General features: G+C 47.3%; 1 protein-coding gene across 1 annotated transcript in view; it reads left to right on the top strand.

The window, feature by feature from the left end:
* The first annotated feature begins 2,038 nt into the window (after positions 1-2,038).
* Positions 2,039-17,245, top strand: part of OTOF (otoferlin) — an 89,630-nt gene continuing 74,423 nt past the window's right edge. Inside the window, exons 1-2 of the mRNA XM_086325940.1 lie at positions 2,039-2,260; positions 16,939-16,997. Coding sequence (XP_086182066.1) covers positions 2,182-2,260; positions 16,939-16,997 — 138 coding nt within the window. The 5' untranslated portion in view covers positions 2,039-2,181. The remainder of the gene's footprint in view (positions 2,261-16,938; positions 16,998-17,245) is intronic.

Genomic DNA, 17,245 nt, shown 5'->3' with positions numbered 1-17,245 from the left:
AAAGATGCACAGGTCTATAGGAGGCCTCATGAAACTCAGCCCCTTCTTGAGAACCTCCAGAGGGCCTAGGGAGAGGATGGACCTTTTTCCCCTGTAATGCACCTACAAACCTTACAAAGATCACCTGTTAGCCTTAGGGCTGGAACATGCTAGTGAATTTACTTTTTTTAAAAAAGAGACATTCAACATCTATTTAATTAGACATTCACTTTTATTGCATAAATACAATATTCTAAAATATTTTTAACTCAATATGACTGGATAAAAGTGAGAAAGGAGAAGAATTTGAGGAATGGAAGAGAGAGAAGGAATTAGAACACAAAGAAATAGAAAAAATAAGATAGAACAGGAGGGAAACACCTAGAAGGAAGGAAGCTCTTGCGACATCCTACAGGTCACTTGGACTGTAGAATTCGAAGGGAGTAACCTCTTGTCACATGCTGTAAGAATTTAATATTTCTTTGTTTTTAACCTTTTGACTGTTCAGTTAGGTCACCACGATCACTGTTTTATCCTGTCAACAGTCACTGAATAGCCTACCATCCTCAGGAGACTGTGCAAGCCTCTAAGGCTGCACAGGGGCAGCGGTCCAGGGTCTCCCAGCTCGGGGGTCGGGGGAGGTAAGTAGAGCAGCCCAACGAAGCAGTGGATGAGAGGGGGTAGGGGCATCACAGACAAGGACCGACCCAGCTCAGGTGCCGTGCAGCTGCAGAGACACTTCCAGCTGAGTCTAGCCGAGAAGCTAAGGGTACAGCAGGGCATTCCATGCACAGCAAATCTAAGAGCAAGGGTGCAGCTGGCCCTGCAAAGGCTCCAGGCTCAGGGATTCCAGCCTCCAGTGTCCCTGTCCCCCTGAGCCCCTCCTGGGTGTGCTGCTAGAAGAAAGGAGGGCCAGTTCTCCTTTGGTCCTTAGAAATTCTGCTGCAGACACCCCTTCCCCCACCCCTGGGAGCTGACAGTTCTTCCCCAGCACATCTTGCCACCCTTGGCTGTAGGACAGCGTGGGGTTAGTGCCTGGGACCTAAAGCATTGCCTTTAGTAAAACATAAGCCTCGGAGGCCTTCACAGTCAGGCATCTCCAATCACGCTGAGCCTGGCTCCTGGGCTCCCCAAAAGTACCACTTCCACCCTCCCAGATTCCAAGGGGTCAGGACTGGCCTCTTGGGGTCATAACCTCCATGAAAGCAGAAGGAGGAAAGCATTCGTCTTTCCCCTTAGGGTTTCCCTGATGGCTCAGATGGTAATGCAGGAGACCTGGATTCGATCCCTGAGTCGGGACGATCCCCTGGAGAAGGAAATGGCAACTCACTCAGTATTCTTGCCTGGAGAATTCCATGACAGAGGTGTCTGGTGGCATACAGACCATGGGGTCACAAAGAGTGAGACATGACTGAATGACTAACACTTTTCTGAGGGTCCAGCCAGCAGGCACAGCCTGGATGCTGCCTGGTAGATGCTGGTTTTCCAGAGGCAGGGCCGTTGGCTGGGATTTCTACCTAGCACAGTGTGACCACCCCACCCCCCAAACAACCAGGCCTGCCCCATCCAGGCCCCCTGAGCCTGGTGGGCAGCAGCAGCCTTGCTGGCCAACTTGACTGGTGGAGGGACAGCGAGGATCACCCTGAAACTGTGCAACAGCCTAGCTTCCGGTGCACAAAGGTCATCAGGTTCCCTCTCCTCCACGGGAGGGGGTGCCGCCCCACCCCAGCCTACCCCCTCATGCCCACTCCCTTCTGCCCACTCCTGGTGGCAGGAGAGCTGGCCTGGCAGGCCCTGTGGAGGGGTGGGCTGGCAGCCCCGCTCCAGGAGCTGTGAGAAGACACCTGAAGCTGAGCAGAGCTTTATCTGGGAGCAGGCAGCTGCTGAATAATGAATTCAGACTGTCTGCACTGCTAGGCTGCACTCAGGCGCACAGGAGACACACACACACACACACACACACACAGATACACACACGCTGGGCTGACAACTTGGAGGGGCGGGAGCTGGCAGGGCTATGAGCCTCTGTGAGTCGCTGGAGGGAGCCGCTGGGCTTGGTTGCCTTGGTCTCTGTGGGCAGCATCGGAGGGAGAGGAGGCGGCAGAGAGGAGGGAGGCGTGAGTGTGCTGAGTGCTCCATCCACAGAGCTCGCTCCTTCCCCAGCTGCTCCCTCCTGGCGGTGCCGGGGCTCCCCGCACCAGCATGGCCCTGCTCGTCCACCTCAAGACAGTCTCCGAGCTGCGGGGCAAGGGTGACCGGATCGCCAAAGTGACTTTCCGAGGTAGGGAAGCCCCCATCTTATGGGGACCCCCAGCTCTGGGCAGATGGGATACAGCAGAGAGGGAAGGAGGGATTGGAAAACTTCTAGCACGCTTGGGGCAACAAAGCTTCTCACGGGCAGCCATCTGCCCCTTGCCAGGCTAGCCATTATGATTTCTCGAAAATCATGGTCCCCCTGTTTCAGTATCTGCGTGTATGTCTCTCCCTGCACTGGCCAATGTGCCAGCCAGAGGATTTTAGAGTCCTTGGCCTACAGGAGGTCCTGGGGAGGCAAAAGCAAGAACCCCATCCCCCAGGCTCAGGGACCCTGGGCCCCCTCCTCCTCTCTCTCTCCCTCCTGCAGGCTGGTTTCCTTGGCCACAGAGTGGAGGTGGGGTCCCAGCCTGGAAGACCCAGGCTCCTAGAAACCAGCATGATGGAGATACTGTTGGCTTCTTCTAGGTCTGTCTGTGGTCAGGGATCCTTTGAGCCCCACGAGCCTCTCTCACTGTCACTTCTCTTCCTAGCCCCCTAGCATCCAGTCACCATTTACTATGACCTCTGTGCCACAGCTGGGGGCTGGGCATGACCCAGGCCTGGCCCTCGACGAGCCCACATCCAGTGAGACAGGAGGACCAGGGGACAGATAATAGGAGAGGTGCGTGGTACGATGAGGATGGGGACAAAAGTAGCATGCAAGCTACAGAAGCAGCACCCTGACGCAGGCTGGGGGCAAGGTAGTCAGGGAAGGCTTCCAGGAGGAGGTGACACCACAGCTGAAACCCAAGGGAACAGCAGGAAGGAGTAAGGTGAAGAGGTAAGGACACAGCAGACAGAAGGTCAGGAGAGGAGCTGGAACATGGGAACAGACCGAGGCTCCGTGAGCCTGAATCCCAGAGTAGGTATGAGCAGAGCAGACGTGGCAAGGCGGCCTTCACTCTGGGGACAGTGGGCAGTCCCTGAAGACCAGGAGTCCCGGTCTTGGCCCTTGGGCCACAGCCCAGCCTCCTGGGCCAGGAGCATCTCTGGCAGCCTTTGACCGAAAGCCAGGTGCTCCTCATTAGCCATGGCCCTTCCTACCCTGGAGAGGGGCCTGAGGGTGGGGACAGGGTGGGTGAGCAGAGGAGGAGCTAAACAAAGCCACCAGACTAAAGAGCAGAATGAGCATCAGGGCCCAGGCTGGACACACGTCTGCACCTGTGTCAGGAGGGAGAGGGGAGACCATGGGGCAGCCTTCCCAGGAGGTCTCCAGCAGCCCCTGGGGCATCCATATCACCCCCTTGGTTAGGCCAGCTCTGGGCACCAGGCCCTGGGCTGTCCTGAGGCCTGCTCTCGTAGGGACAGGCAGAGGTAGAGGGGCTGTGGTGTCCCTGCTGACAGGAGGGAGAGGAACAGGGCCTGGCTGCCTGTTGCTCCCCGCACTCCCCCAGACTGCTTTCTCTGCAGCGCCCTAGATCTCCACCTGCCACCTGCCGCTGGTGCTGCCTTTAGAAAAAGCAAGCATGTCCTCTCAAGGGTCCCTGTGTTGGACAGAGCACAGTATTTTGGCCTTTAGCTACAGGTTGCAATATTGCTGCTATGGCAGGATAGTCCAGGCTGCACACACCAGTCCCATTTGCAGGCAGAGAAACCAAGGTGTAGAGAGATCTGTGTATCCTTGGTGGAGGCACCGAGGCATGGTGGGCCCAATCCACAAGTCCTCACCCCCAGCCCTAGTTCTCTGCCCTCAAGGCCTCTTTATCCCTTCTGGTGAGCTGGGGGTGAGCACCTTGTCTGTCTGATGTTCACCTTTTTCTTTGGGCAGTGGGGCCAGTCCTTGCCTCAGAAACTAGCCTATTTGCAACCTGTACCTTCTGGACTGAGTGGAGGGTCCACTTCTGAGCTCTGCCTCTGGAGTGGGCAGTGGTAGGTAGAGCTCCCGAGGAGGGGGGTTAGGGCAGCAGGAACAGACAGAGGGCAGATTTCCAGAATAAATCCACTGCAACAAACAGAGATGCCCCAGTCATTCACCTGCTGCTGCCAGCAGTTGACTATAAATGCCCCCATAGACCGACACTAACTATAATTCAGAGGAAACTGACTCACTCTAGACTGTTCCACAACACCCCCTGCACACAACCACTGGTGTCCAGGCAAGTGCCCGGCAGGGAGAAATGAGAAGACAGTGAACAGTAAGAGGGAGGTGCTGGCCCTGAGCTCCCCAGATCCCTTGAGTAAAGCTCAAGGCCAAGTGGTATAAGGGAGCACAGGTGAGTTATGTATGGCCCTGGTACACAAACTGGTTGAAATACAGCTTGACTTTCTGTGCTCTGCCCTCTAGGACACCAAGGAAAGAGCTCTATGGGACTCTGGTAGAGAAATCTCTAGATATAGGGTCAAAAGCCCCCTGGGTCCCACCTGGGTCCTGCTCTGGACTTAACCTCTCTGAACCTCAGTTTCCTCATCAGTAAAATGGGCATGATAATAAAACTCATCTCATCAGGTTGCTGGAGAAGACAATGGCACCCCACTCCAGTACTCTTGCCTGGAAAATCCCATGGATGGAAGAGCCTGGTAGGCTGCAGTCCATGGGGTCGCTAAGAGTCGGACGTGACTAAGTGACTTCAATTTCACTTTTCACTTTCATGCATTGGAGAAGGAAATGGCAACTCACTCCAGTGTTCTTGCCTGGAGAATCCCAGGGACGGGGGAGCCTGGTGGGCTGCCGTCTATGGGATTACACAGAGTCAGATATGCCTGAAGCGACTTAGCAGCAGCAGCAGTGCACAGCTGGCTGTGGACATGGCTCCATGCCTCTGCGGGTCTCCTGAGGGATGTGTGCCTACCTCCTCCACTCTTCACAGCACTCACATGTGGGTGGCAGGATCTTCTCTGCCAAAAGCCCTTGGTGATAAATGCCCCCCTACGCCGACCCAGCCAGACCAAACCAGTGCAGACCTCGGAGAACAGCAGAGCATACTGGATACTGCCCAGGCCTCTTATGCCCTGATGAGGAGGAGATCATTTTATGATGTTGAAACGACCATAAAATTGGCCTCTACTATAAACGGCCCTCAGCAAAAATGCTGCTGGAAGGAAATGTGCTCAAGATCAGACTTGCAAATAATTTCCCTGAACTGCCAAGTCTTGGTTATCTTATCCACCTTTACTGATAACAAAAAAGCTATATCCCTTCCACCTACTCCCATCCCTGGGTCCAATCTTTTTTTTTCATTATTAACTTTTTAGAATGGAAAATCTCAAATAAATACAACAGTAGGGAAAATAGTACAATTGCCCTCAAGTTCTCCCCATGCAGTCTTAACAGCTATCAACTCATGGACAACCTTGTTTCATCTGTACCCCTTCCTACTCCCACCCTCCAAATTATTTGAAAGTAAATCCCAACACCACACTATTTCCTCTGTAAATAGTCAGTATATAGATATAAAAATCAAGGGCTAAAAAACCCCACATATCATTCACAAAAATAACAATAATTCTTTAGTATTATCAAGTATTCAGTGATCAAGTTTCTAATTGTCTCATTGATGTCATAAACTCTTTCCCAGTTCATTAAAAGCTATATTTTAATGTGTTTTGTAAGTCAAGTGTTTAGTCATTTGTTCACTCCTTTCATTCATCCAGGTAATAATATTCATTGAGAACCACTTATGAGCTAAGTGCTATTCCAGGCAATGGGGTGACGGCAGTCAATGAGACAGACATGGTCCTTGCCCTCAAGGGGAAGACAGCCATTGTACAGGTCACTGTGAGTGTGATGAGTGTTCTGGAAAGGGAGTGACAGGTGCCAGGCAGCATGGGGCGAGGGAAGCCCACTCAGACCAGGAGCTCCCGAAGCCTCCCTAAGAGGGTGAGTCAATGACTTGAAGCTGGAAAAGCACACAGGCCCAGGGAGGAGATTTGCTGAGCAGGGGGTGGGCTGATATCTAAACACCCTTGAGCAAGGATAGTATGGTGGCAGAAATAACACTCACAAAAGGCCCCAGTGCAGGCAGAGGGGCTTCTGTCAGTACAGACATAATGGTGTGGAACTGTGTCAAGGGCTTGGGGAACACTGCATGCTGGCAGGGCCTGGGCTGGGAGTGGGTGGAGGGGAGGCTGGACTCAAACACAGAGGGTTTCAGCGTCACACCCTGGAGTCTGAACTTTGCCTTGTGAGTGGGAGTCACCGAGGCTCTTGGCAGGAGAATGGGGTGGGGAGATCTGATTTGGGGAGGCACACTCTGGAGGTCAGAAGCCGAGGGGGGGGCAGTGGCACAGGCAGAGGGTTGCACCTCAACAGGGGGCTGTGGGTTTGGAGAGAAGGGGTGGCATTGGTTCAGAGAGGGGGCAGCTCTGAGGTTGTCGGTAAGCAAGAAGGCAGGGCCAGTGTGCCTCTGGATTCCATACTGAGTACCTGGGTGGACAGTGAGGCCATCAATGGAGCATGCAAGGAAGAGCAGGTTTGGGGCACACAAAGAGGATGAGCTTGCCTGCAAGTCATTCTAGTGAGCATGTGCCCCGGGAAGTCAGAAATTTAACTCGGTACCCTGTATACCCAGGAAAGGGGTTGGAATCCAGTGGTTGGGAATCCAGATGGTAAGGTCTAGGAGAAGGTGAGATATGCTTGGTTCTTACGGGACTGCTGTGGGATCAAATGAGAAAGTTGATATACATGAAAGGCTCTACAAACTAAATTGCTGTGCAACGTAAGGATTATGCTAATTATTCCAGGGCCCCTCATGCTACAACCTTCTACAGAGAGAGAAAGAGAGTAGACTGTGACCCTGGGGACCCCATGGACCCAAGGATTGGTAGGGCAGGAGTTGTCCTTTGGACTCCTGCCCATTGTTGACACCCCAAATTCTGCCAGACATGAAGATGATGGGGTGAAAACACCTGGAGCCATCACCATCCTGGTGGGCTCCTACAGTGCAGGTACCTCACCAGGTTCCCTGGGGCCAGCACAATGCACAGAACAGACCCCAAACAGGAGAGACAGGGAAGCAGTACAACTTATAGGTGCAGCAGGAGAAGCCAAGCAGTTAGCAGCGGGGGATACTGAGGCCCCGAGCCAAGCAGCACCAGTCAGTGATCTGTTTCCTCCACTGACAGTTCCAGAAAGGGCTCCTGAGACAGAGAATACCACGTGATCATTTCTACCTTTGGCCTCTTGCCTCTTTGCTGCCTGGACTGATCTACCCCCAAGAGGTTGGCTCAACAGTCATTGCTTCTATTTATTTTATATTTCTAAGCAAACAGGCTCATCAACTTAACTGGAGGTCAGTTTTCACTCAATGGCTTTTTTAAAAAGCCAAGGTTTAAGAAAAAGTCAGGACTGCAGTTTTAACAGTTTTACCCCATTTAAGGATGTAAAAAGAGTCACCTTTCCATTATGCTTCATTATCTTCCCAGTGCCTGACACAGGGAAGGTACTCTGCACAGCTTGTGGGTCACTGAGACCTCAGCCTCTTCCATCTGTAACAGAAAGGGAGAACCTAAGAGGCACCAGTTGCTGAGTGTGTAGCTGGTTCTGTCCTAGGCGCAAGGGGAAACACCACACTCTCTCTACCTTAGTGCCTGGGTCTGAAAAAAATGGGAACCAGAGCCATCAGTCACACAGAAGAATCAGTGTGAGGCAGCACCTGCAAGGAAGTACAGGTACATCCCTCTGAGCCAGAGGGATGGGGTTTACAATCCCTGCCCTGCCCCTGCCTCTCAGGTGGATCCCTCTAAGCCTGAGTTACCACTGAGTCCCTGGGTGTTAATAGGGTGAGGGAAGGGGAAATAAATAAGTGGAGGTAAGAAACTATATTTGAGTAAGATTTGCGGAAAACAAAGGATAAGAGGTAGATGAGGCCTCCATCTGAGAAATGGGGCAAAAGAAGGGACAACCTTCCCTGTGGGAACCCCAGGGACTCTACAGAACCCAAATCTGGCTCTCTGAGTTGCTGGCGATCTTTGGAGAGCACACACTATTTAAGGAACTGAAGGAATAGCTGCTTTCCTGGAAATTTTTTTTCAATAGAATTTCTTCATTCTACTGCACCATCAGTTGTCATTATAAAGTTCAATAGAATGTGTTCCTCATAGGTGAAGAAGTGTCATTACAGGAGAGAATCAGAAACGACTGAACAATAAAGTCCTTAAGAGACATGGAAGTTTTGACAGTATCAACAAGCACCTTGACCTAACTGGCATTTCTAGAACCTTTCACTCCCAAGCTGAAAAAATACACATTCTTCTCTTATGTACACCGAGTACTTATCAAGACAAGCCATATACTAGGTAATTAAAGTCACAATATATTTCAAAAGACCAACATCTTACAGAGTATATTTTCTGACCCCACTGGCATTCAATTAGAAATAAAACACATAAGAGATCTTTAAAAGTTCCAAATATTCAGAAATTAAATAATACCCTTCTAAATAACCTGTGGCCAAAGAGAAAACAAAAGCAAAGTTATGACATCTCTAACTGGAGGTTAATGAAAATACAATGCATCAACATTTATAGCTTTAAATACTTACAGTAGAAAAGAAAAATACATACAATCAATGATTTAGGTTCCTGATTTAAGAAACTACTAAAAGAAAAGCAAATTAAACCCAAGAATAAAAACATTATGCTAAGTGTAGTAAGCCAGGCTCAAAAGACCATGTATCATAGGATTCCATTTGTATGAAAAGGTCAGAATAGAAAAAATATATAAAGAAAGAAAATGGATTAGTTGTTGCCAGGGGCTGGAAAGACGATGAAGGGAAGTGATTGCTAATGAGTATGGGGTTTCTTTTGGGGTGATGAAAATATTCGAGAATTAGTGATGAAGGTTGCACAACCTTGTAAGTATACAAAACTCACTGATTTGTACACTTTCAGTGAGTGAACTCTATGGTTTGTGAATTATGTTTCAATAAATAAAAATGCAATCTAAATGATTAAACCCACGGATAATAAAAAGAAGAAATAGAAGACAAACAACACAGAAAAATAACAGAGTTTTTTTTTTAAAAATAATAAAATAGGACGGAGGAGCCTGGTAGGCTGCAGTCCATGGGGTCGCGAAGAGTCAGACACGACTGAGTGACTTCACTTTTCACTTTCATGCATTGGAGAAGGAAATGGCAACCCACTCCAGTGTTCTTGCCTGGAGAATCCCAGGGACGGGGGAGCCTGGTGGGCTGCCGTCTCTGGGGTCGCACAGAGTCGGACGCGACTGAAGCGACTTAGCAGCAGGAGCATAGCAAGATTGAGCAAGAATAAAAACAAGAAAACACAAACTACCAATATTAAAAAGGAAAGAGCGGATATAATTACATTAAAAGGAAAATGAGGGAATGTTATGAATAATGTTATCTCAATTAATTTCTACAACTCAGATGAAAGAGACAAACTCCTGGGAAAATAACTGACCAACATTGACATAAAAAAGTCCAGTACCTATTAAAGACATCAACTTTGTATAACAAGGATAATAATGATGTTGATGGTGGTGGTGTAAACTGCTCTTCCATAAAGAAGACTTCAGGTCTGGATAGCTTCACTGGTAAATTCTAAAAAATACTTAAAGAAAAAATAATGCTAATCTTACACAAACTCTCAGAAAATAGAGAAGAACAAACACTTTGTAATTCATTTTTGATACCAAAATCTGATAAAGATTTTGTACAAATAGAAAATTAGAGCCCAATATGCCTCATGAACAAAGATGTAAAAATACTTAACAAAATATTAGTGAGTTGAGTAGCACTATACAAAAGAGATAGCACATCGTGACAAGTGAGCTTTATCCCAGGAATGCAAGGTTGGTTTAGAATTGTAAAAATAATGACTGGCTAGAACTCTAGTACCAATGTTGAATAAAAGTGGACAACCTTGCCTTGCTTATGATATGGATACAGAAATGGCCAATAAACACAGTAAAATGTGATCGTCATTAGTCACTGGAAAAATTAAACTCAAAAACCAAAATCAATTACAACTTGACATGCACTAAAATGTAAAAGTCTGACAATAACCAAATGTTGGTGAGGATACAGAACAATTACATTTTTTTACATTGTGGATGGGATTATAAAATAGTATAATCACTGGAAAAATTAAACTCAAAAACCAAAATCAATTACAACTTGACATGCACTAAAATGTAAAAGTCTGACAATAACCAAATGTTGGTGAGGATACAGAACAATTACATATTTTTACATTGTGGATGGGATTATAAAATAGTATAATCACTATTATAAAATAGTATAATCTGTTTGGCAATTTCTTCCAAAGTTAAACATAAACATATGCTATAACCCAGTGATTCTGCTATTAGATATTTCCCCAAGAGAAATGAAATGATAGTTGCACAAAAATACTTTTGCAAGAATGTTCACAGCATCTTTACTCACAACATTTCATGACATTGAAAGCATTCCCAAAAGTATGAACAAGAAAATGGATAAACAAATTATAATCTATTCATACTACAGAAATTGCTCAACAATAAAATTGAATGAATTAAGATATATGCAACCACAAAACTGCATTTTGGGTGAATCACAAAAGTATTACATTGACTGCAAGAAGTCAGACACACAAAAGTACATTTTGTATGATACCATTTATAAAAGTTTAAAATCAAAAGTTAGAAATCAGAGCAGTGGTTTACCTATGAGGGGTAGAGATTGATGGAGTGGGGGTAGGGGGGCAGCGCAGGGAAGGAATGTCTTGAGAATTGGAAATGTTCTTGATCAATGTGTCTTGATTATATGGTGAGCACAAAAGTATATGCATTTATCAAAACTTATTGAGTTGTGCACTTAAGATCTGTGAATGCAATACTGTAAAGCAATTATCCTTCAATTAAAAATAAATAATTTTTTTAAAAAATCTGTGAATGTAAATTTTACCTTGTTTAAAAAAAGAGCTAATCATACCTAAAATACCTAGACTTTGAAAAATATTACATAAGATGAGGTGTAAAATTGCTCCTGATTACATACTACTAAAAATAAGCTACAAAATGTGATTCATAATAGAGGAAACCATTTTTATATTTAAGACACAACTTAAATGTCAAAGGAAAAAGCAGGACTCTTTAGCAGAAATAGCCATCTTTTAGTTGGGTAATGAGCTATGTACTAGGCGTGTAAGCACTATCATGTTCTCCATTTCATGGATGAGGAAACTAAGACAAAGACTGGTTAACTTATTCAAGGCATACGGCCAGCAAGTGTTAGAGCCGGGCTTCGAACTCAGGGAGCCTGGCCCACGAGCCTACCATCCCATGGCCCCTTGTGCTTGTAAGGGACTTGATGCTTTACTCAGACTTTCACAGAAACAATCTCTTGCTGACCCTCACAGTGGTTCCAGGATGTAGGGTTGTCCAGGTTAATTGCCCCCAGTTTAGAGATAATGGGCTTCCCAGGTGGCACAGTGGTAAAGAATCCATCTGCCAATTCAGGAGGCCCAAGAGAGGTGGGTTCAATCCCTGGGTCAGGAAAATCCCCTAGAGGAGGAAATGGCAACCTGTTCCAGTATTCTTGCCTGGGAAGTCCTATGGACAGAGGAACGCAGCCGTCTACAGTCCATGGGGTCACAAAGAGTCAGGCACATTAGAGATGATGATTCTGAGACCCCAGGGGTGGAGTAGCCAGCTCCAGGCCTCCGCCTGAGCCTCAGTACATGGCCCGGAACCTGGGCTAGACTTGGCTCTTTTTCTGCACACAGGGCCCTGCCTCCCCACAGTCATAGAAGTAGCTAGCCTTTGAAAAGGAACAGGCTGACTGGAACTGGGGGGAATGAAAATAGCAGTGCCACCCCTCCTGAGTTGCTGTGGGGGAACAGGGGGAGAGAAGATTCTGGGGCCATCACAGCAACGTGATAGGGAATAGGGCCAGGCCACTCTCCATACAGTCCATACCAGGCAGAGCAGACGGTGATCAGATCAGATCAGATCAGATCAGTCGCTCAGTCGTGTCTGACTCTTTTCGACCCCATGAATCGCAGCACACCAGGCCTCCCTGGCCATCACCAACTCCCGGAGTTCACTGAGACTCACGTCCATCGAGTCAGTGATGCCATCCAGCCATCTCATCCTCTGTCATCCCCTTCTCCTCCTGCCCCCAATCCCTCCCAGCATCAGAGTCTTTTCCAATGAGTCAACTCTTCACATCAGGTGGCCAAAGTACTGGAGTTTCAGCTTTAGCATCATTCCTTCCAAAGAAATCCCAGGGCTGATCTCCTTCAGAATGGACTGGTTGGATCTCCTTGCAGTCCAAGGGACTCTCAAGAGTCTTCTCCAACACCACAGTTCAAAAGCACCAATTCTTCGGCACTCAGCTTTCTTCACAGTCCAACTCTCACATCCATACTTGACCACAGGAAAAACCATAGCCTTGACTAGACGAACCTTTGTTGGCAAAGTAATGTCTCTGCTTTTGAACATGCTATCTAGGTTGGTCATAACTTTCCTTCCAAGGAGTAAGCGTCTTTTAATTTCATGGCTGCAGTCACCATCTGTAGTGATTTTGGAGCCCAGAAAAATAAAGTTTGACACTGTTTCCACTGTTTCCCCATCTATTTCCCATGAAGTGGTGGGATCGGATGCCATGATCTTCGTTTTCTGAATGTTGAGCTTTAAGCCAACTTTTTCACTCTCCACTTTCACTTTCATCAAGAAGCTTTTGAGTTCCTCTTCATTTTCTGCCATAAGGGTGGTGTCATCTGCATATCTGAGGTTATTGATATTTCTCCCGGCAATCTTGATTCCAGCTTGTGTTTCTTCCAGTCCAGCGTTTCTCATGATGTACTCTGCATATAAGATAAATAAACAGGGTGACAATATACAGCCTTGACGCACTCCTTTTCCTATTTGGAACCAGTCTGTTGTTCCATGTCCAGTTCTAACTGTTGCTTCCTGACCTGCATACAAATTTCTCAAGAGGCAGATCAGGTGGTCTGGTATTCGCATCTCTTTCAGAATTTTCCACAGTTTATTGTGATCCACACAGTCAAAGGCTTTGGCATAGTCAATAAAGCAGAAATATATGTTTTTCTGGAACTCTCTTGCTTTTTCTATGATCCAGCGGATGTTGGCAATTTGATCTCTGGTTCCTCTGCCTTTTCTAAACCCAGCTTGAACATCAGGAAGTTCACGGTTCACATATTGCTGAAGCCTGGCTTGGAGAATTTTGAGCATGGTCTGGCTAATTTGAAACAATGCAAAGAAATAGGAGTGGCAGGTCTCAGTCACAAGCAGAGTGCTTAGCCCTTCTTCTCAGCTCACACAGGGAAAAGAATAATGTCAGGTGCTGACACGGCCCAGAGGGCTAGGTCCTGGGCAAAACTGCCATGTCCCTGAAGCTTGTCCTCAGGACATTCTCTTTCCCCTTAATGGTCCACTCCCCCCAACCCCAGGCCCTCTCAGGATCCCAGGACACCCCCCTTCACTCCAGGTCTTCCTTTGGGGGGCTGCTCCCTGAGGGGACAGCCTTTTCATTCTTCCCTTCACCATCACTATCTCTTGTCCTGCATCCCGCTCCTTCCGGCTCCATTGTCTGCTTCAGCCATTCAAACCTTTGCTCACTCTGTTTTCTGCCTGAGTCCATTCTCTCTCCCTTTCCCTCAATCTCTCTGAATTTCTACATTCCATCTGACCTTCCAGTGTTAACTGCCCATACTTCTACAATGTCTCCCTTGACCTGCTAAGTTGAAGTCATTTTTCTTTCTCCTGTGTTCTCAATTTATTTTCACTTTTTTGCATGCCAGCAACCAAATTTTGCCTTATATAGTAGCCTTTTACATGCCCGACCTATCCTCACCTTTGGATAGTAATAAGGTTCTTCAGATCACATCCTGATTCTAATTATCTTTGTGAAACACCTGGCCCACCCTCCTCCATGGCCAAATGACTGTGCTTTCAGCAGAAATAGAAGACCCTTTTGCATGCGAGAATGAGTGAACATACACCAGCTCACAGCCCAGTCGCTACATGCCTGCCTATTCTCAAGGTCTGCTCTAGCAAGGTAAACTGGAAGAGAGGGCTGTTTGGTACAGATGGGATGTTTCGCACCCTTAAGTCACATTGCATGAAAGCTAGTGCTCCATCCCGCATGACGAGACAAGAATCTCATTTAGGATAGTAGTGGCAGGGTGGATATTTCCAAATGTCAAATGATATACAACTTACTTGGATTAAGCTTTGGACTCCTGGTCCGCTCTATTTGGATATATCTGATGTCATGACACTCATTACAGTGTGATCACAGAGTCTGCTATTCAAACTTCATTTATTGACTCAAGGAGGATTTTATTTCAAACCAAAGAGCTCAGCTCTATCCCATAAGCCTCCAAAGGAATGAAGGATGCTGTTCAATTTTCCCCATCTAATCTCCTGCTCATTCTATCCACAAAAGCCTCTCACCCGTAGGGAACAGCCATATCCTTTCTCTCAAGCCTTGTTCTTGATCTCGGTGGCAACAATGGTGATTGCATATTGGGATTTTCAATGGTTTTGTCTGAAAGTCATTTAAAATGGAGCTGAAATGTCAATAAGACTGGTATTGAATAGACGTGAAGTGGAAATGAACTTGAAATGAGTGAGTAATCCCCACTGATAACTTGGAAAGGGGCTCTGCTCTAGTGAATAGAAAAGGACCACCGGCATGATCGCTGCCCCTGTACAAATCCTCCTAAAAAGTGAGTTTCCAAAACTGCTTAATGACATTCTCTTTTCTTAATAAGTTGTCCTTTACACTGTTCTGTACCATTGATTTGATTTTTTTTCCAGAAATTTTTTTTTTAATATCTAGAGGCAAAATTTAGCTCATCCTGTTTGACAATATTCAACCACATTTAAATCCCCGGAGCCTAAGGCAATGAGGTTTTACTGCTTTTCAAAACAGAGTCCTGATGTTTAAATTCTGCAGTGGCTGATTTCATGGTATTTTATATCTTTTCCAATGGGGCTGTAGGAAATAGACAAGCAGTGGAAGGTTTGAACCCTGGTGGCTTCAGGCATGTTTGAACCCTGATAGCATCTTGCACTGTCCCTCCCACCCGCCCTCACCTCTGGCTGGGTTGCTCAGTTTCACTCCAGGAATCCCTTGAACATCCCTTGAGCCCATATCCAGGCTTCATTACCATCTTCCAGGATGAAAAGGCCTTTGATTATTCCGAGCAGCAGGTCCTTGGGGGAGCCCCAATGCACAGATATGCTCACCTGATTCTCAATTTGTGTTGCATATTGCCTGCGGGAAAAATTAAAAGAGGCTCAGGTACCATCCTTCATGCTTCCCTCTCCTCTCCCGGCTGCCTTGGGGTTTGTCGTTGAGATTTTTCTTTTCAGTTTTTTGTTTTGCTTTGTTTTTGTCCTGGGTTAGTGCTAAAGAGTCTTTCTCTCCCATCTGTCTACTCCATATCTATTTTTTTGTCTCTAGCTTTTTCTTTATAGCTTTGTCCCCATTATGAGATGCCCCACATGCCTCCCCACATGCACCCATCCTCCAAGCGCACACACACACACACACACACACGCGTGCACACATACATACACACACATAAACACACACACACCCTTCCTCAGACCATCCACCTAGACACAAACACCATGGCTGCCTCCTTGTCAGCTCCATTCTGAACTAAGACTTGCTTCTAAATTCTAAAAACCAGGCAAGCCCTGGAGATCTCTGTACCAAGCCTCATTACACAGATGAGGCCACCAAGGCCAGAGGAGAGAAGTGGGTCCCAGGGGACTGGGGCCCCCTCACTGTGGAGGATCAGAGGGCACTCACTCCAGCGCCTCCCTGGCTGGGTGCTGATCCTGCCAGGTCTCCAGGTATTTCCAGGGAAAGGAACATGGCGTGCTCCCCCACCACCAAGTCTCACTTGAGTCCCCAGCCTGCCCACCAGAGACAACCCACACTAACCTTCAGAATGGGGCAGATTTCAACCTGGAAGTAGCGCTTCAGTGGAATGGTCCACTGGTTTAGGTTTGTTGTTGTTCATTTGCTCAGTTGTGTCCAGCTCTTTGCGACCCCATGGACTGCAGCACACCAGGCCTCCCTGCCCATCACCAACTCCCGGAGTTGACTCAAACTCATGTCCATTGAGTTGGTGATGCCATCCAACCACCTCATCTTCTGTCGTCCCCTTCTCCTCCTGCCTTCAATCTTTCCCAGCATCAGGGTCTTTTCCAGTGATTCAGCTTTTCACATCAGGTAGGCAAAGGATTGGAGCTTCAGCTTCAGCATCAGTCCTTTCAATGAATATTCAGGGTTGATTTCCTTTAGGACGGACTGGTTTGATCACTTTGCAGTCCAAGGGACTCTCAAGAGTCTTCTCCAGCACCACAGTTCAAAAGCACTGATTCTTCGGCACTCAGCCTTTTTGATGGACCAACTCTCACATCTGTACATGACTGCTGGAAAACTGTGCCACCTGGGCAGCCCTGGTTTAGGTTGGCGGGGACTTGAAAGCATTCTGTAAGTTATAAAAGTGAAGCACAATCACTGAAAATGTCAAACTCAAGTGGTAACAGTAAAAAAAAAAAATCAAAGCATGATGCTTTCAATATCTTCTCACTTTCCCTGCCCACTGATGACCACTTTTAATGGTTTGAGATCTTTGTCCATTCACAAATAAAAGAACAGTGTTTGGGGATTTTTAAATAAGCAATTTGCTGTCCAGGAAGGGCTGACTATAATTTCCTCTTTTCCCCACCAGGGCAGTCCTTCTACTCCCGGGTCCTGGAGAGCTGTGAGGATGTGGCTGACTTCGATGAGGTAGGAAGCCCTTGGGGCAGGACAAGTCCCTGCCCAGAGGGGAACCAGCATCTCCCTGCTTCCTGGGTATGCACTGGGCCACACAATGGGGGCGGGGGAGCTTAGGTGGAGGAGCTCCTTGCTTCCTGGGAGGAGGCAATGATGGGAGTTGTGGAGGCATCTTCCTCTCTCCTCCACCCAGATCCCTCTCAGGGACCTCTGTACAGGAGAGCCCCATGTGGAGTGACTGGCTCAGACAAAGGCCAATG

This window comes from Bos grunniens, chromosome 11 (assembly GCF_055505025.1).
Source record: "Bos grunniens cultivar Pamir isolate PY7600 chromosome 11, Bosgru_T2T1.0, whole genome shotgun sequence".
NCBI classification, from domain to species: Eukaryota; Metazoa; Chordata; class Mammalia; order Artiodactyla; family Bovidae; genus Bos; species Bos grunniens.
This window is presented reverse-complemented; position numbering and strand designations above follow the sequence as displayed.